The sequence below is a fragment of the Sebastes fasciatus genome, chromosome 11 (genome assembly GCF_043250625.1).
Source record: "Sebastes fasciatus isolate fSebFas1 chromosome 11, fSebFas1.pri, whole genome shotgun sequence".
Lineage (NCBI taxonomy): Eukaryota > Metazoa > Chordata > Actinopteri > Perciformes > Sebastidae > Sebastes > Sebastes fasciatus.
Window position 1 is genome coordinate 27,861,098 of NC_133805.1, and position 25,383 is coordinate 27,886,480.

The following is a 25,383-nucleotide window of genomic DNA, read 5'->3' on the forward strand; positions in this document are numbered from 1 at the left end:
GCTGCTTTTATCTGGATCAAAGTCATAACGCGCAAATACACATAACTGAATGTCCGTGGTATAATAGCAAAGGTATGTCTTTATGAAACTTTAACATTTCTTGTAACAGAATAATCACAATTGTAACCAAACCACTGTTTGAAGTTTAGTTGTCAGGCATGTTATTTGCGTGATATAGGCTTTAATAGGCTACTATTGTTTCCGATAATGTGTTTGGAATGTCTAATATCCTTGTTTATATTTGGAATCAGACTGTAATAATAAGGATTTACGGATAGGTTAAAGAAATGATCTCCTTTGCATTATGACTGTGTATTATTTTACCTGCTCTGTGCCCTAGATTATAAACTAACCCAGTACTTTTTACCTCTGCTATTACCACGGACATACAGTTATGTGTATTTGCACATAATGACCGTTTGATCCAGATAACAGCAGCTGTAGACTATAAACTAACCGATACAGCTTTAAGAAGCTGCACACGCTCCTGTGAGTGGAAATCAGTTTTTGGCAGATGATCACTTTTTGGCACGACACCGGCAATCCTCCTGTTCCCAAGCAGAGTCCCCACAGACTGAGCTACTGCCGCCCCATCTACCTGATTTTCTAGTTGTTTTGAACTGGCTCAGTTGACCATAACAAAAAGAGAGCCAGAGAGAGAGACACTGCAAGAGTTGCAGCCCTTAAGTAAACCGGGAACACTGGGCCCAGATGTTCCAATTACACCAATCACTCAGCTGCCGGGCAAAGAGAAGCACAGGTTCATAATGGGGAAACCCCAGACAGCATCAGGGTTCATCACACTAGTCATTGGACTGTAGGTTTGTTGTTACTTTAGTGTAGTTTGACAGTAGAGAGAAACCGTAGAGTATGCTTGCGTACATCGCGAAGTGCAGAGCATTTAGGGTACAAGCAATACATGTCCCTTAAAACAAATTAAGAAATAGTTCATAAACCTCTTCACCAATATGCTATATTTAAACATTTTTAGCTACTCTGCCTTAAACAGGTTGGAGCTGTAGAAATCAACAGGAACATGGAAAGTGAGAGACAAATTATGTGTGGGGATGTTGTTGAGAATGCAATAGGAATACCTCTGGGCTACCAGGAAGCTTCTGTTAAGGTGTCCTCAGATAGCTGTACAAATATATATTCAAATAAAGTTTGTCCTGTCATGAAATGTAGGCCGGTCTCCCAGCCCTCAGGAGCTGTTGGGTCTAAAAAAAGAATGTCTTTAGTCTGAGTTAATGTGGTGTATTTCTGTGTACAATGATATACTAAATGCCTTTAATAGAATTTACACCCTGCCTAGAATACAGCTAGAAGGAGCAGCAATTTGGTGATTTTCATGAAAAATGTTAGGATCGTTCATTCTTGCTTTTAAAGCACAAGCTGGTCAAACACTACTGCTTTTTATAGTGTAACATGCACTGCCATTCATTGTTAACATTGTTCATGGAGTGCTACGGGAATGAGTCCTAAAACCTGAAAATGAGTTAGCATTTTAGCACTTCCGGTTCCCTAGTCTGGAAGAACATTTTTATGAAACTTGATGGAATTATGTAGCATGGGCCACAGAAGAACCCATTACATTTTGGAGCAGATACACAAATTATTTTACACTTTCGTTAATATTGCAAGATAAGGCACGGCCTTGGTGGAGGTCTGCGTTCTCCGAGTGCCCTTCTAGTTTTCTGATGAAATCATTTTGAATAGTCTCTTGTCATTTTCTCTTTTTCCAGCCACATAGTTCTCATGCTGGCCGATGACATGGCTTGTAACCACAGAAACCCCAAACCGGCCACGGTGTTCAGCCACAAGAACATGGAGCTGAATGTGTACGGTGACGACGTGGAGGTGGACTACCGAGGATATGAGGTCGGTTCACGTTTCAGTTTAGCAGTTTTACACGCAACTCTAAAAATCTCTTCCTTAGCAAGTCAGTTTGTGTCTTTACAATCTGGTTCAACGTCTAATTTCTACACGTCAATATCATGAAGGCTGAAAAGGCAGAATGCTCCACAAGGATAAAAAAAAATTAAAAATCCCAATATGCATTTTCTTCAATTGAAATACATTCTTACCCCATTGGCCATCAGCTACAGTTATTAAATGTGTTTATCCGTATGCATGTGTCCTTTTAAAGGAAAGACATTTGTAAAGTTGTGTGTCTAACTTGCATATTGCAAGGTGGATGTATCCCATCTAGTGTTTCATCCGCTTTATAAAAACCGAGTACTAAAGCACATCACTTGTAGGCAGATATTATACAGGGGCAGTAGGGAACTGGAGGGTGCTATGGTCAACACTGTTTGACCAGTGTTTGCTCTGTCTGTTGTGCAGGAAATTACTTGATATCATTCGCATTCTCAAATAGAGGAGCACCCAAGTGTTTTGTTGTAACCACAAGGCAGAGCCCCAGTGGTGTTTTCCACCCTTTATCACAGTTTGTTTTTGATTATTTACTCTGCTTGCGTGCCAGTCTTTTAAATATGAATTAACACCGCACCACCGATCCATGTTTGCTGTCAAACGGTAATCATGCGCAAGAAAAGATCAAGAGGGGAAAAAAGAAGAAAAGAATGCCATGAGTAATTGATTCTCACCGTTTAATTAAAAGATAAGTAGAGCAGTTACCGTATACTGACCCTACTAATGCAGATGAAAAGCTACATTTATGAAATGTGTTTTGATTGGTAAGAGTTCTGACTGTTTTATAGTCCCAATCTGCTCACTGTTTAATTAAAGGAAGAGTGTGTAACATTTAGGAGGATCTATTGGCAGAATTGGAATATAATATTAATAAGTATGTTTTCTGTTGTGTATAATCACCTGAAAATAAGAATTGTTGTGCTTTCGTTACCTTAGAATGAGCCGTTTATATCTACATACGGAGCGGTTCCTCTTCACGGAGCCGGCCGCCAGTTTTCTACAGTAGCCCAGAACAGACAAACCAAACACTGGCTCTAGATGGGGCTTTTCACGTTTATTCACGTTGGCCCCAGTAGTTCTCCTACACGCTTGGCACACGGGAGGAGTTTCAGGTGGTTGCAATCTTCAACCTCACCGCCAAATGCCGCCAAATCCTACACACTGCACCTCTGTCTATGTGCATTAAATTAGAAGATGCACACTAGATAATTTATCACTTCCAATCCATGCTAGTTTATAAAATCGTTGCCATTCTGTATCCTGTCCATGTTTCAGGTGACAGTGGAGAACTTCCTGCGTGTTTTGACTGGCAGGCTGCCGCCCAGCACTCCACGCTCAAAGCGCCTCCTCTCTGATGACCGCAGCAACATCCTCATATACCTGACAGGTAGGGCTGCATGATTTTGAAAAAGAATATATATAATTGTGATTATTTTGATTGATATTACGATATGATTTGCGATATTAGAGGGAATGATCATTTTTATATCATTATTCTAATTTTCATTGTAAAACATTTTAAAATGATTATGGGGTGATTTTTGCGGAGATCTGTACCAAACAAAGGTGTTTTCTTAAGTCCACAGAATACGATGTGTAGGCCAGGATATCTCTGCAGCACCACAAGATTTAATTTTAAATGGTATTTTGTCTCGCTTTTTGCCTTTAACAAATATTGTGATTTCCTCCTCATCCTGTGATTGGAAAATCACAGTAGGCCATATTGCTATTTTGATAAAATTGATTAATTGTGCAGCACTACTGATAGGTAATAAAAGGACAAAACCACCCTCAAATACTCCACTTATCCTCTTTATATTAAAATAGTTTGCAATTATTATTATTTATTTTTTTATCTCTGAAGCATTGTCATTTATTTTCTGTGTCCACACTTTTACTACAGTGTCTACACCTCTGCTTTAGCTAAAGACTCCTTACACATCCCAGAGAAGGGATGTAAACATTCTCCTTATGGCTTTCAGTTACAGTACATGATGTAGGTGAAGAGCGCAATATCATAGTGAGGTTTCCACCTGGAACTTATGTAGCCAAAGGTGCCAAACCACTCAGACCTTCATGCATCTTGTTTTGTCATCAATTCAGTTAGTAGATGATGGCCTCAACAACAGCCTCACTCATTAAATATATGGCAGTTGTGCCTCAGCTCTTTTCCCCTAAAGGTTAATGTTTAATTTAATTCAAGTTAATTAACTTTTATGATAATAGCAGAGGTAGTCTTTGGGAGGAAACCCCATATAGTAAGAGCAAGAGTCTTTCTACAGAACTCTATAACTTGTCACTGCATTGCATTTTGTGGTACCGAGCTGTTGATTATTTTGCTGCCTGCAGCTGCATTCAAATTATAGTATCTTAACATGATTTCAAGGCAAGATGAGGCAAGTTTATGTCGCACATTTCAGCCAGAAGGCGATTCAAAGCGCTTTACATAAAACATCCAAAGCATCAAGACAAAGTGCAAAAGAAACACATTATTAAATTACATTTAAATACAATTAAAAACAGTCACTAAAAAATCCAAGAGAATAGAAAGAAAACAAGCTAAAATAGAATAAGACGGGTATAGAATACAATAATAAAAGCTACAGTGCAATGTAAGAAATAAATAATTATTTGATTTAATAAAATGAAGCTGCAAACAGAAAAGTCTTCAGCCTTGATTTAAAAGAAGTGAGAGTTGCAGCAAACCTGCAATTTTCTGGGAGTTTGTTCCAGATATATTTATCTGCAATTAAGTTGGCCCAGAAGGTAAAATCATAATGAAATTGACAGTATAATAATGTTTTTAGAAGGAATGTTTGTTTGACCGTAATCAAAATGCAAAAGGATAAAAAAGGCGACCACAGTGAGGAAGCTGTAAATTGATTACTTGCGACACTGAGTATTATCTACCACATATATAATATAAGTACCTCGCATCTTGCAAGTCCTGTGTGTTTTTTTACACTCCTGTGATGTATTTTAAAGATCTATATCTATATATATATATATATATATAGTTGAAAGACTCAGTTTTTATCTTGTGTATCTGTGGCTGAATGGAGCCACAATCCTCTCTGTTGTAGCAGAGTTTCACTTGTTTCTCCCACACAGTGCGTACTGCTGCCAACCCTTTTCATGCTCATCTTGTTATTTTCCACTCTACTGTATATTATAATTTTGCATCATGAATCAGAGATGAATTCGTTATTAATAATAATAAGTGTTTGTTTAACAGGCCATGGCGGGAATGGCTTTCTGAAGTTCCAGGACTCTGAGGAGATAAGTAATGTGGAACTGGCCGACGCTTTTGAGCAGATGTGGCAGAAAAGAAGGTAAATAAACTGGAAAATGACATAAAAATAAGATGGAAAAGGTCCTCGTAAAGAAACATCAAATACTGTGTTTCTCCTACTGCAAATCCACTTCACGTGGTCCTTCTTTCCCCGGAGGGACAATAAGCTGTGCAAGCACACTTTTAATTGCATGAAACTTGGCAACATATAGATATGTACATCTTCTGTAGGAGCGTCTCTGGAGGAAACGGGTTCCGTTTCTTGTTGTTTTGATTGCACATGCTTCTAATAGCTCATACACTACCCAGTGTACAGTTACATGTCAATTCTCTTATTTACAACACTTGGCTGCAACAGTGTTTTGGTGCTAAATGGTGTTTTTTAAAGAACAAGTTAACACCAGCTCAAAATGTTGTTTGTGATTACTTCCAGTGGTTGAAATTGTTTTCTTGCTGCTGTGATGTAGATGTGTACTCAGGGTCAGTACATAGTGAAATAGCTGTTATATGTGGCAACAGAGTACACCTCAATATCACTACTGGTCGTGTTCAGAGGTCCAACAAACATTAAACTTTCAACCAGAAGAGGTCAGTGAAGAAAGCTTTTTGGATGGTGTTAAGCTACCCTTAAAGGCCCAATTCCAATTAAGCCCCCACAACCTCTCCCTACCCACTTCCACTCTGTTTGGGCGTTCGCGTGAGCTTCAATGGTTAGTCAACTAATCGATTAGTCAATCTACAGGAAAATATTCAGCAACTATTTTGATAAGCAATTAATCGTTAAAGTAATTTTTCATGCAAAAAAATGGCAGAAATGCTGTTTTCAGCCTCTCAAATATGGAGATTTCCTTCTTTTCTCTCTTTTATATCATATTAAACTGAATATCTTTGGGTTTTGGACTGAAAACAAGATATTTGCACTATTTTCTGACGATTAATCTAGAAAATAATTGACAAAATGAAAATAATCTGAAGAACATGTCTGAAAACGAAGCTGATGAGTGGTGAGGGGAACCAAACCAGTAAAGTTGCAGACTGTAAAACAAAAACACTGAGCTGAAAGACTTTGAAATGCTCCGTAGAGTTGAGGGGAACTACAGAGTCTGATGATAATCCTCTGTGGGTTCATCACTATGCAGAGAGCCCTTTCAAATGACACAGTCACTTGATGCATTGTTAATATAAAAATATTGATTATGTATATATTATATATAAACAGAATTAACTAACAGAATTCTTGGTGGGTGTGATTCACAAGTTTCATTACAATACAATATATCGATTCTTTGGACAAACAAATTTATTGATATCACAACGTCTGCCACGATATGATTTTGATTCAATTCAAGGGCCTGCGATCGATATGAGACTATATCATATGCCCATTTAACACAATCAGCTACATTATATTGTATTAACTCACAAAACGCAACAAAAATATGATTTGACAATTTCATCACTGGGCTTTTCCAGACATTTAAATGAAAAACAATATTGTTTTTAATAAAAAGAATGAATATGAAGTGGGAATTTCAAAATAAAGGCATATCTTTAAGATGATATGTATCAATATTTCCACTTGGCATCGATGATATTGGATTGTTGATCACTGAATCAATATACCGATCCAGATCGATGCACCGTTACCCCCCTATTTCTGTCAGTGTTAGTGCTGTTGAATTTGATTTATTTCCCAACCTATTAAACTAATGAAACACATCACACACCACTATAACAGCAAGGAAATGACTGTTATACATATATTAACACAACCTCATATAAAGGAGAGACTTTCTGTGTTTATAATCAGTTGCTTTTTAAGGTGCTGCGCCGTTTAATTTGTGCATTGCGAGACACTAAATGAGCAAAAGCGTCTCTCTGCTACCAGCTCGTCTATTGTCCTCAAAACCTATCAATAGAGTGTGTCTGGGTTACAGTCAGGCCTCAGGCTGCTAGATAAAAGCTTAGTGACGCCCGCTTTGATACTGATGTGATAATTGCAGGCTTGAACTGCCAAATTACAATCACCATAGAGACTTGGCCACCTCCCTTCATCGTCCCAAACCACCTCAGCTCAGCCAACTGGATATGAAAGTCAGAAAGTCGAAACAAGGGAAAGAAGTGAAAGGGAATTTTCTCGTTTAATGGAGGAAGAAAGGGAGGAAGGAGGAAAAAGAGCGACTGAGGAGGAAACTGCGCGTGGGTGTGTTAGAGGGACTGAATGAAGCTGTTGGTTTTTCTTGGTCACCATGGCAACTGCAGTATGAAAGATGGTTAGCAGGTTTGTATTATAGCAGGTTTTATTGGAGTAAATGGACGAGTGATATGCCAGCTGTGTATCCTCTCATCAGTCTTGTTTGCGAATGATCTTGTGTGTGTGTGTGTGTCTCTCCAGGTACAATGAGCTGCTCTTCATCATTGACACCTGTCAGGGCGCCTCCATGTATGAGAGGTTCTACTCCCCAAACCTCATGGCGTTGGCCAGCAGTCAAGTTGGAGAGGACTCTCTGTCGGTGAGTTACCTGCCCTCATATGAAGACATTAAATTAAAAATCATCAATCAGTTTGTCAGGTTTTCTAATAAGCTGTGTGGTTTCATAGCACATTGCAACTGAAGACTTGAGTACTGTGTTCATATATATTCACCCCATAACACAATTTCCTTCTCCAAAAATTAAGTGTCACTTTTCTGCAAATTGGAATATATTAAGTGTTTTCTTAAGCTGCTTTTTATTGCATTTGGGGAAATTTACACTTGAACAACTCAAGTCAACGCTACCCAAGATAGCGCTAAGTTTTCTAATTACGTTGATTAGTCTCCATTCTTAAATAACTGAAATAAACTGAAAACACACTCAAGTGTGTAAGCAAAGCAACCAAACAGCATTATGTTTGAACCAAATAACAGAGTGATGGTATCATACTAATAACACCAGCACTAACTTGCTCTGCACTGCAATACAGGACAATGCTGCTCCTCTATTTCTATTTCCTCTACATGGATCGTTTCTGGTGCTAACTTTGCATCAGTTTCTCAGCACTATATTATCAGTTTCTCAGCACTATGTATGTATGTATGTATGTAGCTATAAAATGCACATACAGCATTCTTGTTTTAAAAAGGACTCAGCTGGAAACAGTAAAAAGTCACCGGGGTGTACTGTATCCAGCAGTATATAAAGTCATTAATATAGAATATAAACAGATAAAAATTAGCCCCACGTTTACCAGCCACAAATTAAAGTGTTGAACACATTAAAACATCAATAATTATAATCCATTCATATAATATATATTATTCTGCAAAAGGCGTACTTTTATTTTTGATATTTTTAGTTTATTTTGATTCTAATGCTTTTGTACTTTAACTTAGGTAATGAAGAATGCAGGGCTTCATTCAAAATTGTATATTATACATTACATACTCAATATGTGAACCATCGTTCAACATACTTTTGTGTGAATAAACAGTAGTATGTATCTTTTCGGATGCACTGAGCTGTAATTTACGTTGTCATTTCCTGAGAGCCTCCGTGCCGGGTGGAGACTTGTAACCATGGTGACCCATGCCAAACTCATGTCAAACTCATGTGACCAAAACGAAGGTTTGTGAGAATCAAAGTCTGAATTTATTTAAAATATTTACGCCTAGCAAAGTGAAATCTTATACTTGCAGTTATGCAATTGTCTGTTATGAACGTTGTTGTTACAACCACATTGCATTGTGGGATTACGAGGCCATTGTGTCCAGCGTGGTCCAGCATTGCATACTGTAATATTTCATTGGAAATGGTATGCCATATGCATACTATTGGTTTCATACTACGGTTTCGGACATACTAAAATATCTCACATACTGTTTTAGTGTACTAAATAGCATGTTAGTGTGGAATTACAGACGCAACCCAGGACTTATACTGTAAATCTGTCACTGTTGCCGGGCAAGAATGGAATGCTTGACAGGCGTAGCAGCAGTAACTAAGGGCGGCGGGGCTTAGTGAATGGCCAATGATCCTATCTACTGTAGAAGGTTACCCTTAACCATCTAGTGAGAGTTTCGCAACTCGAGGGTTACCTTCTAAACACAACCATGGTCAATTGAACTGTGAGTTCTAATGTCCAGTATTAAATTCATTCATACATTAATATTTTTCCCACTGAAATGCTTTGAAGGTTAATGTTGGCTGTAGCAGTCTTCTTGAAAGACAGATGAGACGGCCTTCTTTCAGATGATTAACTCAAAAATGTTAATTGACAGTAAAACTGTGTTGGCTGTTTAGAAAAAACATGACCCATGTTTAATCATCTGAATACTTTTAATGTCTGTAATTCACTGTCATAGCTCATCATAAACACATTTTTTTCATGAACAAATTTTCAGTTTCAGTTTACCGTGTACAGCGTTCAACAAGACACATTCAAACTGAAACCTGACGTGCTTTTTGACATCCCTTTCCTCTCCACATTACAGAATGACACCTGTGTCACTTGGCGTTACACACTTTGCCTCACTGATTAGGGGTGAGGCAAAAGTGGCATAGTTTGAAGACAAGTTGTCAAAATATTTTTCTTTTGATGCCATTAGTGTTACCTAGAAATTAATGTGTGTAGTATTTCACCCTGACACAATCTCTGAATATAAAAAAGCACTGTTCTTCAAACCATGCCTACAAAACCACAGCGATAGCAGCCACTCATTATGGCCACCTGCCACCAATAGTCATTAATCTAATTACTCCCATACATTAAACTCAAGTGCAGTTACAATGTTTGGAATCTTTCTGCACCTTTAGGTTGGTCTCCAGTTATTTGTTTGTCACTCATATGCAAACTTCACTTATCAGACTTTGATACATGGCACAGAAGGGCTGTACTACCAAATGTCTTTTTCTTTTTCATATTCAAAGCCTCTATTGAGGTTTTAGAATGAAGCTTCGTCTGTTGTCATATTTTATGACGTCATCACCATTAAAAAAAAAAGGGGAAAAATTGATTTTTTGTTATTGTGGTTATATAAATGTAATTTACGGTGCTGTTAGATTGCTGCTAGACCGCCCCGTTAATACAGGTGCGTGCCTCTCTTTATGTGCAGCAAGCAGGAGAGGAATTATTTGTGAAGGGATGACGCATGAGTGTTGCCTTGTTTTGATAAAAAAATATATATTTTCAATGTGTCCAGTGTCTTAAAAACAGGAAAGGGAAATGCCACCAAAGCACCTGTGCGGATAAAGTGCTGATGGTATATTGAACATTCTTATTCTTGTGATTCTAGCATCAGCCAGATTTGGCCATAGGAGTCCATTTGATGGACCGTTACACCTTCTACCTGCTGGAGTTCCTGGAAGACATCCACCCTGCAAGCAAATCCAACATGAATGACCTGGTGAGGATGAGTGTGCTTGTGCATGCCTTTTAGCCAACGTCTGAGAGAACATGTGTACCGTAGAGCAGCAACTAATGTTTATTTTCATATCTTAGACATGTTCTTTACAGTTTCCAGATCATGTGGTGAAAAAACTGCTACAGGCCTATGTTAATCATTGTAAAGCTACACATTATAACTACAGTATAATATGTTGTCATAGAAGGTGACTTCTTCAAATTCTTCGTAAAACTGTTCAAAACCAAAAGTATTCAAGTTATATCAATGATATAAACCTTTTCGCTTGATAAATAACAAGTGATAATTGGATCGTGTAATCTGGAGGTTTTCAAAGTGGCCTCAGGGGAGGCTCAGTGAATGGAAGTGAAAAAATATATTAGTTATCAAAAGAAGATCACATAGAATAGCCTAAATGTGTTTGATCTGGTTAAAGAGATGGTTCAGAGATACAGTAGTTTACGGGAAATATTACTGTTTTCCCTACTTCTGTAGATTTTCGTGGACATACTTTGTGTAGTCATAAAATGCTCGTACTTATACCTGTGAAAAGTAATGCACTATAATTTGTTTATAACCTACATAATCAATTGGTATGTAACCAACATAATTGTGAGCCAGGACAGGTGACGTAGTATAAAGAGCGACAAAGTCTGCATAGGGAGGAGGTCGGGGTGGATGGGTGTGTCAAACAAACACCAGACTTTTGACCAGGAGATTGCTGTTCGTGTCCCGTGTGAAACCAGAGTAGTACTAGTGTACCCTTTACATAGATGTCAGCTCCTCATACAGTATACACCAATGACTCGTATATACACCAATGTGCTCTCTGCTACTCTATACTGTATGTCATGTAGGCATGCATGTGTACACTTACGCAGTAGATGTCTGTTTTACATAAACACATTGCTTTGTATAAATTTGTGTTTTCTTTAAGTAACTTTGTATTTACTTAAAGCTACGTGTTTCCCCTTTATTCATCTCCAAGGAGTGAGAATACAAAGGTGCTGGAACAATTACTTGATTAAACGATTAGTCGAATGGTTAAAGTAAATTACTAGACAACAGTTAACCGTAATAGACAATACTTAATTGTATCAGTTAGTTATACCAACAAAAAGGCCAAACATTCACTGGATTCAGCTTCTCCAATGTGAGGATTCTTTTAGGTTTTATACCTCTGCAAGTACTTCCTTAGCATTAACTTCATTATAATTGGATTTAGGTCAGACAACACAAGCAATTTCGGTTCCAAGAAATTGAGATGGGCCTTTTTCTCGATAAGGAGTTATTGGTTAACCCCCAAAAATGTTTGTAAGATTAATCATTATAAAATAATCATAGGTGATATAACAAATATTAATGCAGGATCCATTTCTGTGGCCTATGGATTGTGGCAGGGTGACTGTTCCTATGAGAGCATTTGGGGTTTGGTGCCTACAATAGTGAGACAGTATCTGTCCTCCAGTGCCCTCCTCCTCTATCTGTTATAATGTGTCTGGTCCTAAAGGAGCCAGATGAAAGTCACACAGGACTCTGCACTTGAAACAGAATGTCAGATACTGTGTTAAGGTTGTTGTTGGCCTTTGACACATGACAGTGGTGAGTACATGCTGCTCCGGGCAATGGCTCAATCTCAGCATCACCTCCCTTTTCATCTTTTACACTCCTGCAGAAAGCCACTGGCCGCAGGGACCACTCTTCCTCCCCACCACCGCCTCACCAGGAGTTAAAATCAAAACACCTCAAATCCTTACTCCTGCACTCAGTCTGAGCCCAATCAATGTGCTCTGACTAATGCTTATTATTCCTTCCAATTTTGCTGTTTCTGGAGATGCACTCTTTGTTCTTGAGCTATTTTGTGGAATTAACGATCGATACTATGGATTTCCCAGACGAGCCCACAACGTTTTTTTTTCTTTTTTATCCAGTCTGAAAACGGCTTGCCCTTTGATGAAACAGAAATTGCTTCCACCTTCCCAACAAAGTCCTCCACCAATCCTGTGTTGTCCTGTTTGGCTGATAGAGATAACGTTCACCTCTGTTTAATGATTTTGTTTTTCTTTTCAAATGGGGAGCCAGGTCGGACAGCACACTGATGAATCACACACTTAAGAGGATTAACCCCACAACACACCAGGCACTGAAAGATTTGTAATTGGCGATGACGTGCACAAAAGTCATGCTCCTTGCCTCTAGACTTCTCCACACAATCCATGCATATTTTTACCGCCTCCCACTGCAGCTCTAGCCGTGTGTGATGCAGCTGGCTACTATCTGTGGTATGAAAAGTAGGAGACACAAACACTTCAACACTGTCTGAGTATTAAAACTCCCTGTCTCCTGGCAAAAGTGGCCATGTAATTCATGCTAAAGCTCCTGACACCAACATGAGTAGATTTTTACAGTATTTACATACTTCAAATATTTGTTTTGGTTTTATTGAGTGAGTGGCTGTAACGGGAATAGAGCCCCCAACTTTGGTTGTTTGTGTGCTGTCTGTTGCACGAAGTTACATATTTCTAACACACTGCTTGTGTTTTGTTTGCTTCCCCAGTTCAAAGTGTGTCCCAAGAGTCAGTGTGTGTCCACACCAGGCCACCGTACTGACCTTTTCCTGAGGGACCCAGGAAGTGCCCTCATCACGGATTTCTTTGGTAGTGTGCGCAAAGTCGAGATCACCATGGAAACCATCAACTTGACTGACCCCATCGAGCAGGCGGAGCAGACGTAAGCAGAGTTTATTTGTTTTAGGGCTGACCCCAATGCTTCGACCATTGCCACGGTAATCGACCTCCAAATCAGTATTCGAATGCTTATTTCTTTTAAAGATTTTCTCATACAAGTATGTAATAACAATGTATAAATCCCTAAATAGCCCATGAAATAAGGAATAATCACATAGCATTATTCATATTCAAAATTAATAATTATTAGTTATTCTCAGATGGATATTGCTGTTTGTTGTGTGTAGAGGTGTGTGTGTGTGTGTGTGTGTGTGTGTGTGTGTGTGTGAGTGAGTGCAGTAGTGCATCAGCAGCACTGTCCCGGGCACTGAAACGGGAGAGATTTTGAAAAACAGAACATTTGCTGCGCTGCGCTGCGAAGCTTTGAATACTTTCAAACGTTTCTCACCGAAGCTTCGAAGCCCAAAAGATGGTATTCGGGACAGCCCTAATTTGTTTGTTTTTGTCATTAGTGTAAATGTTTTCACTCAACTTTTCTTGCATGACGTTAGCTAGATTTTTATCCACATATTTTCATTTTCATTTTGAAGTATCGCATTCAAAAAAGCTGCATGGAAAGGGCAAGATTTGATAAAACGTACATTTAACCTATGTGAGTTAAATGTTGATTTTTGAAGAAAAGCCAAATTGGTCAACTTGGATTGTCTGGATGTATTATTTGAGCCAATAAGTGTCTTCTCCAGAGTCTTAAAATCGAATTTAAGTTAGACTTCTAAAGGTAGATTGACCTTTTCATTGAAGACCAGCTGGAACAATCTGCCACTCTCAACAAGGTTTGACAAATCAGTTTCTACCTTTAAATATCTTTTAAAACCCCGATCTTGTATGTTTTACACTTGGTTCCTCTTTACACTATCTGATAAGGTTTTAAAGCCCAAATACACAATACTCTTTATCAGGGAAGAACTGAGAAACATGATATTATAATGCGCTGCAAATATCATTACAGTGCAAATAATAACAGTAATCCTGGGGAACATTTGTGTTACCTTTCGCTCTAAAGTGAAATGATTTTTGAGATGGATTAGGGACAACCTGGATATTAAACCTTTATTGAGGTCAGCCTCTCTTTGTTTTAATTGAAGGGCTGCGGGCCAAATTCGTTTTACGTTTGGTTCCCAACTTAGTAGACTTCGATTTCTATTTAGAACATCTCTCATTAGTGAAATTGATTCCTCCAGTAATGATGTGTTGAGTGGTCGGTCTCTGGGTGTGTAAACCTCATATTGGATGTTGCTATGACTGATTTAAGACCTGATTTTAAAGGCTGACCAATGACATGATTGAGGTAATAATATAGCTCATTTAAACGGTATTTATAATCAGTACCAGCACTTACTGCTCTATTTCACAGAAAGTGGAGATCATAATTAGACATTTTCCCTGTCTGGCTTCAGGCTATAATTCAGTAACTCTTCATAAGTGGCACTGAGGGAGCAGCAGTGTTTCTGATGGATTACGTGTAGCCCCATCCTGTGGTAACCGGACAAAATGCATCCAAATTGAATTTAATACATTCTCTCAGTGCATCAGGTCGGTACATGCTGTGATAAATACATTTGGCCACTAGATGTCTGTAGAGAGCTGCCAAACTCTTACAGTGTTTCTGTCAAGATTGTACCGTTGAAATTTATACATGCCATACAGAAAAAGTGCCTTGTGCATTTTCCATCATTGTCAGCCAAATATCAGGGTATAGTTAACTTCAGAAAATACTTAGATTGCACTTTTATATTGGCATCATGACTAAGCATTTTGACTATCTTGTCTGTAAACAATGACATGAGGACTTGTCATTTTGATGTCACTGATCATGTCATTGACATAAATATGTACTTTTGTGAGATAAGTGTGCAAGTTACTGACTTTTGCAGGTAATCCATTGTGCGGTGCTGTTTGTAGTAGTATATTTAGTATAACACCTTTCATAGAACACGATTCACAAAGTGCTTTACAAGAATACAAATTATTGAAAAATACAACCAAAAAACATTAAAAAAAAAAATCAATAAAACATCTGTTAAAACCACAACCACCAGACAGCATGAGGCGACACACAGGCCAGTTTAAGTATGTGAGTCTTCAGTTGTTTTTTTTAAAGCCAACAGAGACCACAGATCGAATATCTACAGGAAGAGCATTCCACATTATTGCCACCACTTCAAAAAGAAATTGTACAAATTGTTTTGAGAAATGCACTAACTTTTTTGCAATTATTAAGGATGATTCAAGAAATGTACCAAGGCGACTGAGAAAAACATCGTCTGTGCCCGATGACTTATTAGTTTCCCACACTAATCCCATCATAAAGACAATTACCTGGAGTTTTAGGAAACGCACAGCAAATGCACCAAAATGCAAACAGTACCCCATATATTGACTCATTATGCTGCGGGTAAGGAATAGATTGCGGTGCTCTACAAACAGAAGTAATGGAAATTAAAACTTTATTCCTGATTATGCTCCCCCCCCACTTGTATTAATTTCATTAAGATGGGATTTAATTGAACCACTGGGAGGTGTTCTAGTGAAAGAATCTAATGTGGTCGGCTGCTAATTAGTAATTAGAAGCAATTGCCATACCGATTTTAGTCATCAGCTGTCTTGGCCTTAGGCTAGTTAGTCATTGCACACAACTTCCCCTATTACTTTATTATTGATCAGGGCCAACACATTAGGTCTGCTGTTCTCCCATGCAACACAGAAACACACCACTAGCGTTATCGAGCTGTTGCCCTAATTCAGTCCTAGAGAGAGACGTTTTATCTCCAATTGTGATGTAAGAAACCAGCAATCCCCTCATTCATTTGATGTTTAATGGAGCCAAGTTTACTGATGCAGCAAAGCACTAGTAGCGTCTTTCTACTTTTAGGAATGATAGAAAAAACACTATCGTGACTTGTCATAGATATTAGAGAGGCTAACGACACTTGCCATCATTTTGTTTGTCACATTACATTGAGTCGTTAGCATTAATATTACGGGGGGAGGTGGGTGATAAAGTATTTGCTGGCAAATGGAGAGGGTGGTTTGACATACAGGGATATTCTGCAGGAAATGAACTTTCATCACCAGGATGCTTATCAAATAATGTAATTTAATGTTATTGTGTATTGTAAGAAGAATGAAAGAGCCAGAGTTTTCAAGGTGACAGTGTTGCTAGTTTTGAATATGCACATAATGGAGTAGTGCAGGGATGACTTTCTTTTTGTAAGCCAACCAGGAAGTTGGCACCACCCTGGTTCCCTCAACAAAAAGCCAATGGGATTTTTCCCCTTGTATTTTAGATTATGATACTTACACGTTTTGTTCAGCAAAATAATCTCCACAATTGAACACCACTTTTATGATTTTTGAAGAGTAAATGCAATCGCCCGAAGTAAAAAGCTAACATCAGGCTGCAAACAAACTACACCACGGTCGCATGACTTCACGTCGCCACCACTAAACTAAAGGCGGAGTAGTGTTCAGCGTGATGACGTTTGTTAGCCACCTGTTAGCAACCACCTTTTTTAAGGCAAAATCTCTTGTGCTTGTGTTAATCACAGACCTTATTTCAGGCATCTAACAAAAAACCCATAAAAAAACAAACACGTTGGCTTTGAAACGAGGGAACTGAAAGTGCAAAAGTGTGAACTAATTTCCGGGTTTTAGGACTCATTCCTGCAGCGCTCTATAACAGTTAGGCTATCATGGCAGAATCCTCTATAAAGTTACATTAAAGTAGCTCATTTGATAACATTGCAGGATCTTGCTCTTGTTTTTTTCTTTTTTTTCCCCTGGCTGCATGTTGTTGTCAACAAGCTGGCATCTATCAGGATAGAAAGAAATCTCTTCTAGTTGTTACACCAAACTGAAACTGTGTGCTGAGCTGATGAAATTCAGTAAAAGAAAATCTTTTTGCTCAAAAACACAGAAATACAAGTGTCTCTCTAGACTTAAATTATGGGAACGACCAGAAATACAGTAGGTAATTGGAATGGTATTCATTCGTGAGTATGGATTGAAACATCACAGGTGTTAATCGATTAATCAATCCACAGAATTTTAACTATTTTGATAATCGGTCAATCAAGAAAAAAAATGCTAAGCATTCACTGATTCCAGCTTCTCAAACGTGACGACTTGCTGCTTTTCTTTGTCATATATGATAGTAAACTGAATATCTTTGGGTTTTAGACAAGCAATTTCAATTTGTCACCTCAGGCTTTAATTATAATGTGCATTTTTCCACTTAATCTTTTTCCCAATCAGTTAATTGGGAAAATAATTGGCGGATTATCAGTAATGAAAATAATCGTTAGTTGCAGCCCTGCTTACAGTAATCATCCCGCCTCCTTTTAAAGAAATATGAATTGTCTATAAAATCAGGAGTGAGCTAAACCCTTTGACAACACATCTGGATCATCTCAAAAAAGCAATCACTGAGAAGGACACTGGTAAAATTAAATAATAGCGTTTCATAAGACCTGAAAATGGGTTGTAGTGAGCTCTGTGTGTTCCCTCCCACAGAGAAAATATCACAGATGTCCTCTGAAACAAGCTGTTATTAAATATAGTGCTGCTTTAATCCACTTTTGTCAGCTCATCCGGCCACTCAGACAAGTGGAGCAGGATATTTAGAGAAGATGGGTACATGTGTATTCAAGTGTGTTAAGTCTCTTACTCATTCTCTTGCTCGCTCTCATCCCTCTCTTTTCCTCTCTCCTCCTCTCACCCATTTCTAAACGGCCGCTTTTTTCCTCAGAACAAGCTCTTCCATTAAGTGAATTGCTCTTGATGGAGAGGACGTTTTAATGGACCCCCTCAATCCTCTACATTATACATGACATGGGCTTAACAGTGTAATGACATTGTGTAGTTACTCACTTCCAGCCATAGGTGCTTGTTGACCAAAACATGTCATCTTGTGGGTCACAGAGCTCCAAGGATAATATCAATTATCAAATTAAAACTGAATTCATATCCCATTTGAGTAATAAAGTACATTTAATGTAATTTGTGGCCTGCAGCGCTGGATAGAGTCTACAGAAACTACTTGGGTCATTAGTAGAGCAGATGTTAAAAGGAAATTTGTTTGACCTAAAGATGGCAGCTGGAGACAGCAGTGATACAGGATCTGGAGGTGGGGAGGGGCAGTCACATCCATTAGAATCAGCTAAGTGGATTGAAAAAATCCTCTCTAAAAATATCTCTTTATATGAAAAATAATGTGGAAAGTGGTTTGAATTGAATTAGAGTTCATCTCTTGTGCTAAGTGAAAAGGGGGGAAATGGCGGTGAGACGTCGGTGCTCAGTGACATATTTCCAGTGGCAGAAAGAGCTCGGAGCACATAGAGGGCTCAGCAGGAGATGTCTGCCTGCCAGCCAGGCCAGTTTTTCTTCCGTCTCTGTTCCTGTCTGTCAGAGCAACTTCTGCCCTACCGCACAGACATGAGTGAGAAGAGAAATGGAGTTGAATAGAAAGGGAATAAAAACAGGAAAATAAAGAAGGAAGGGCAAAAGCCGGAGAGAAAAAATTTGAGCAAAAGTAACTCAGAGGAAAAAAGCAGAACCGGTTGCTTCACACAGCAAGTGGTGGCTCACCGTGGGATATGGCCCACTTTGTCAGCAGCTGTCTGACCTGAACTTTCTTTGATTACCCAAAGACAGCCACTCAGTCGAACCTCCACTCGACTGAGGCTCTTCCTCCTGACTCCTCACTGTGATGTTTGAAACAAACAGGCTCCTCAAAAAAAGAGACATGGAAGCATACAAAACATGTAAAAACTGCCCATGGCAACTGTGACGTATTGGTGCATCCAAATAGTTTTAATGTGTTTGTCATTTTGACAGTTTTGTTTTCTTGCTTTTATGTTTTTTCATTTTTTTTTCATTTTTATGCTTCCGCTACAGCCGTGGCTGGAGGCATCATGTTTTCTGGCCTAATCCTACACACAGTGCAAAGTGGCGCACAGCGTAGCGCAACTGTCATTGCTAGTTTCAGACCGACGCAGGTGTCATTTTCACACCCAGCGCCCACGTTGTGTAAGTAGCAAATGTACTTGCGCCCAATACTTGTGCCCATCTTAAAATAAAGTGCGGTCAGGCGATTGCGCCATTGACCAACAAAGACCTGGTCTAAAGTCTGGCGCAGTATTTTCCTGCTATTTAAACGGCGCATTATTCAGATAGTAAGATTCGTCTACATAAACGGGTTCACAACACGCGTACACTCTGCTTGTTACACACACAGGGATGCAGCAGCGCTCCTCCTCCTCAGTTAAACACATTTTCGCCGCTAGAACAATGTTTATATTTATGTTAAGGAAAACACAAAATTCAGGCGGCAGGTAACAATTCAGAATGTAATGGAATATAATGTAGTGAGGCTATCAGGCATTCTGTATTGCTCAACATGCAGCGCGCTCTCAGCACTCCTATTTTTTCATATATATTGTTAAATAGATGCACAATCTGACTGGGGTGATGATCGAAAAGCGTTAAAGGGCAATTTTCATTTCATCTCAACTTTTAAGGATATGGCTGGCAATATTTTTTTCTTTATTACTGTCAACACATCCCATGAAAAGACCAAAATCAACAATGTTCTTGTCTGCCTCTGAACACTTTTTGACTGCTTGGTTCCCATTCGATCTCACTGAATCTTTAAAAACAGTCACAAATATAAAGCTTCATTTTTTTTGTTTAACAGTTTTTAATGATTTTCCTTTAAACCGTCATACGTTTGCAGCATAAATTAGAAATGAAAGTATATAAAAGCATAGAACAGCTGCAATATCCAAATTGTTACATTTATGAAAGGTACCATACCGATCCCGCTCTCCCACTCAACCATCCCAACCATCCCAACCACCACCAGAAGAATGAGATGTCTAAGCTTCATTTTTAAAACGGCACAGTAAGTAAGCCTTAAACAGCTGGGCACTGTAATGTAGGGTTGGGCGATAGTTTCCATTTTAATATCGTCCAATCGTAGTTACTCAAGGTCGCCGGTAAATGATCCAATCACCAGGGGGCAGTGTCGTGGCTCAGCATCTGATGGAGCTTTGAAATGATCAAACCAGCAATACTGTTAAAGTTACGTGAATTAACATTTATAAAAAAGAGTGTGAACATTTTATTAAAAATATTGAAACCCAAAACAAACAACGGCTCCTTTTTAAAAGTTTGTGTGTCTGTGCTTGGTGCGACCAGATCACAACATCATGTTCCGTTTAACATTATTATTTCATCTTTAATATCACAATCCATATCATATCCATAACGTTAACTACTCTTACGGAGCGCAGAGCAAAGTTTTGGTGAGCAGGCATCTGGAGAACGAGTGTCGGACCCATGGAAAAGAGACAGCAAACTGGTTTGTAATTTAAGGATTTAAAATTCACTCGTGCTGATTAACGGGGCTCAGTGGGCGGATATGCTGCCCCACCGGAAACATCTCTAAATGATTCCAGAGATTATTTTTTATAACATCTTAGTTTTGATAGTAAATTAGTTAAAAGGCCTTAAAGGCCCAGACACACCAACCCGACATCAAAGAACTAGCGGCGACGAAGGCCAACTGTTGCGTTGCCTCTTGTTGCCTGTGTCTTGGCCAAAAAGTTGCACTCGCAAGACTACAGTCAACGGCCAGTTAGCACGTACGTTCTACACCTGCTTGAGATGAAATAACTCTCCCTACCAGCAGGTCGCTGCCGTCTGTATTTGTCATTCAAAAAGGGAAACCGGAAGACCGTGGACGGCGGATATACAAGCCGTTGTTATGATACGTACATGAAACACACCGCCGTTTGCCGACCATTTTCACACCACTCTCACTCACCACTTAGCTTCATTCCAGATGGCCATGTCGTTGTGAAAATATTCGTGTGTTGGAATGATCAGATGAAGATGAAAAATGAGAAGAGTCTGTGTTTGCCGTCTTGACTTTACTCATTGGCCTGCTTTCCTCACGTCTGTGTCTCTTCTCGTGTACTGACTCGTTTCGGCTGAACAGCCAATCAGAGTGAATTCTCTCACCGGTGGGCGCGGCCGCCGATTCAACATGCTGAATCGGCCGAAAAACTCAGACACGGGCAGAGTAGAGCCGACAATGCGGGACACTACGCAAAAACTAGGCCAACGGACGCTCACCGTCGACCCCAAACTGTCCGATGGCAGACCGTAGGCTTGGTGTGTCTGGGCCTTCATATCGGCGTAGGAAAAATCAAATGTCGATCATCCCTTTTAATTGCCGATATACGATCCGATTGGCAATCGGCACAAGCTTACTGTAGTGTTAAGCACATCAAATAGGAGTAAATTGTGTTTTATGTTTGGGATACTATTATCAGACTCAGATTTGGTGCTCTGGTGAGTATTTACAGCAGCAGGATGGTGTATGTGAGGTTGGCTCAAAATAAATTATAGTACCCGTGTTCATTGTAATGATGGAATATGTAACCCAGTGTGGCTCATTAATGCTTTTTTTAATAGCTTTTGGACGACAATGGAAGCTGGAAGGCTCTGTGGCTGAATAACCAGTTCTGAGTCTCAAAGGTCACAGGTTTAATACATCTTGCCTCACATTAACTAATATCTATCAATCAACTGCCATGTGGTGACCTTTTTCACTGTCCTTGAGCAAGACACTGGACCTCAACTTGGTTCATTCATTTAGGGTCAGTTTTCAGAGAATGAAAAAGAATGAAAGACCCAGAAGAGTCAATCTTTTACTTTGAAAACGGAGCAGAGTTTTGTCCTTTCATCATGTTATTCGTCTTTGAGTGCTGGCCTTGGATACAAGGATACACACACAACGTTTTCCAACCAAGTGTTAATAGCTTTTTCTTAACTCTGAAAGTCTGTTTGTTGCTTATGTTCACACTATGAATGGCCAGCTTGACATTGCCGCAGAGCTGCCGTTGAAGTTTTGCTTGCTTGTTGACGTAGTTGTGTCGTTAAATAGCACTGGGGACTGGCTAAAGGCAAGAATAGTTTTTTCTTCCATTTTTATTTAGATGCAACAAAACAGGAACTGTGGGGGGGAGAGAAGGGGACCTGAAATGTTGAAACAAAAACATGATTGATTGGAGTGCTGAAAAAAGTTGAAGCCAGTTCAACTTTGATTTGTAGCGCCTAACGCAGCACGTTGGGCGTCAGTTTGTGCATCATGTCACTGGCTTCCTTTGAAAATATGTAGCCTGTTGCTTTGTTGCTCGTAGTATGAATGCAGCAATAGAAAACACAAAGTAATCAATCAAATCTTTAAACTTTTTCTCAGTAAGATATGCCTCTTAAGTTACTAAGATCAAGTGGTAGATCAAGAGAGCTACAACTCTTAAATACAAATGAATGGTTTCCTCATCAACCCAATGATTTTAGTTTTTTCCTTAAAAGAGTTTTGTTGTGTTTAGTATCACAAGTGGCAAGCTTACCAACTGTCATCCAATTGATATACTGTAGTACTTAAAGGGGAACTCCACTCATTTTACACATAACGGTTTGTTTACAGGCAATGGGGAGTACTACTAAATATCAGAAAAAAAGTTGTATAAAGCCTTTTGTTGGAGCTGCATGAAGTCTGATAAATTGCCTCTAGTGATTCACTTGAGTCAGCATCAGTTGGGGATGAAGACTACAAGTTTAAAATAAAAAAAAAAGAGCTACAAAGATGACGCACCATCAGAGTACTGGTGGACGTTTGAAAAATCTTAGCAAATGAGACGCTGTGTAGATCTGAGCTTTGCTGTGTAGCATCAACAACAAACATAAGCCGTATTTGGTTGTTTACCTGCTAAACTTGTACTCGATGTTCCCTTAAGTTTTTTGAAAAACTAACCAAAGTGCACCGCGGGGAGTTAAGAGGGCCTGGGAGTTTGGAGCTCTACTTACACCTCAAAAATCGTTACAGTAAAAAGGTGGCGAGTGCTCTGAGGATAGATTTTAGGTGTTGTATCACTTTAAAATTGTTTCCTGTGTTTGTTTTTCCATTTGTCGCCTGTAGTGATAGATACAGGATTGGATACACATATTGCCAAGATGGTTTTGACTCTCTTATGGTTCCACAAGAAGATTTCTTTAAAAAGATATCAATAGGAAAATGGATTCACTCAGATCAATTTGCACTGCATGTCATTCTCTCTCTGCTCAGCTCCGAAATGCTTTGTTAATCACACACACTGCCAACAGAAACACCGGAGTCCGTTCCTCTTCCTGACAGCTTTCTTCATCGCTGAATAATGGCGTCCCGCGTAACAAAAGCTTGATGTTTCCAAAGTGCAATTTACTTACTTCAGGTAAATGCTAAAAGAGTGCTGTTTTGTCTTTCAGCACTGTGAATGGAGAGCTGCAAAAACAGACGTACTCGTATGTGGACCAGCTGCCAGTGTCTGAGATCATCCATCAGGTAAGAGACCCACACAAACACCAGGGTCACTCGGGGACACTTAAAAGCACATGAACAGGCCCACGTTGATATAACCCCGACATTTTTAACACCCGTTGCATTTGCGATGGAACGTGGAGTTTTCATGTCTGTCATCTTTTATGCCTTTTGCGTGGGCAGCCTTTATTCTTCGGGCTCCTGTGTTTTTGTTATTCGAAGTGTGTCCACGCGTTTGTCCTTAATTTGGACACAGAACAGAAAGTTCTGTGCAACATCCACCAACAGATGACTTTGTGTCGTTTCCATGGTGACAGCTCTAAGTGTGAAATGCAAGTGCCTCCTGGTCTCAGTGTGGAGGGGCCACCGTGAAATCCAGCAGAATGGATAGGCGAGGATTGTGGCGAAGAATTGTGCATTCACCTCATTCCCAAATAGATTGCGGCTTTCAGTCGGGCCGACCTTCACAAATGAACACCTATTCCTCCTCATTCCACCTTTAGAACGTGTGCTCTGCATTCAAAATAGACGGTGTTGGGTCTTATGTATCACTCTTGTAAGATTTTCCATTAGGAGCCTTTTAAAAATACTATTTCTATACGTCCCCTTCAACTTGTGCCTCACAAAAGTAAAGAAGTAGCATTAATCTTTGCCACAGGCAAGAGCAGACATTAGTGGTGCTTACATTTGGGGTTCAGCTGCCTCTGAGAAACCTATACTTAAAAACATTAACATGACCATCTATTCAACACACGGTATTATCCAATGCAATATCCTTTCAATAAGAGACTGTGAGACTGTCAGAGAAGTGTCATTTCAACTCTGCAGTAATTGCACTTTGACAGCTTCAACAAGTCGCATTGAAAGCAACATATATTTATTGCTGAGCTTTTTTAATGAGTTGCATGTTATCGTACACGCGTCTCTGTTGTTGTATCCAGCCCCTGCTTATGTACACAGGGTACTTATGAGTTTAACTTTAACCAAACCAAAATATAAGCATCAACCAAATGGCAAAATAGTTTCCACATTCTAAATTAAATCAATCAACCACTGATTTCTCTTGTATTTACTACCCTTTTGTAAGATTAGTTAAAGCTGCTCTTATCAATATCTAACTATATAGTAAGGAATCTCTGTCTGTGTATGTATGTATGACTGACCTTTGCATATCTCGAGAACCGTTCATCCAATCAACTTCACACTTGGCGAGTGCAAGCAGCCATACCGTGGTTCTCAACAACACTGCAAGCAGCACTTCTGGGAACCAAGCAATCGGACCGTTCCAAGCGGGCACGGAACTAGTTTTTATATAAACAATGGATCAAATGACTACTTGTATGTAAAAATGGGTCACTGGTAGTGATGAATCCACAATCTGATCCTCTACAGTTTCCCAAAGCTGGTTTGTGTTTTAGCATCCTTCAGCTCATTGTTTTGGTTTTCCGGCCAGCTGTATGTTTTGATTAATTCTCAACGTTGTTTTCAGCAGTAGCAGGCAGCTGTTAAACCCACTGTACACTACCTGCTCAGCACCAAACGGCAGACAAAGTTAGCAACTAGCTGGTGAACATAGTGGAGCGTTAAGTCGCTAAAGAGCCAGATATTTCCCTCAGGAGTTGTTGGAGAGCAAACGGAGCTAAAAGGAGAGTGAATATTGGACTTG

General features: G+C 39.3%; 1 protein-coding gene across 1 annotated transcript in view; it reads left to right on the plus strand.

Annotated features, from left to right (window-relative positions):
- Positions 1-25,383, plus strand: part of pigk (phosphatidylinositol glycan anchor biosynthesis, class K) — a 39,833-nt gene that overhangs the window by 2,275 nt on the left and 12,175 nt on the right. Inside the window, exons 4-10 of the mRNA XM_074652021.1 lie at positions 1,743-1,878; positions 3,208-3,319; positions 5,168-5,264; positions 7,620-7,737; positions 10,497-10,607; positions 13,162-13,334; positions 23,666-23,741. Of these exons, the coding sequence (XP_074508122.1) occupies positions 1,743-1,878; positions 3,208-3,319; positions 5,168-5,264; positions 7,620-7,737; positions 10,497-10,607; positions 13,162-13,334; positions 23,666-23,741 (823 nt within the window). The remainder of the gene's footprint in view (positions 1-1,742; positions 1,879-3,207; positions 3,320-5,167; positions 5,265-7,619; positions 7,738-10,496; positions 10,608-13,161; positions 13,335-23,665; positions 23,742-25,383) is intronic.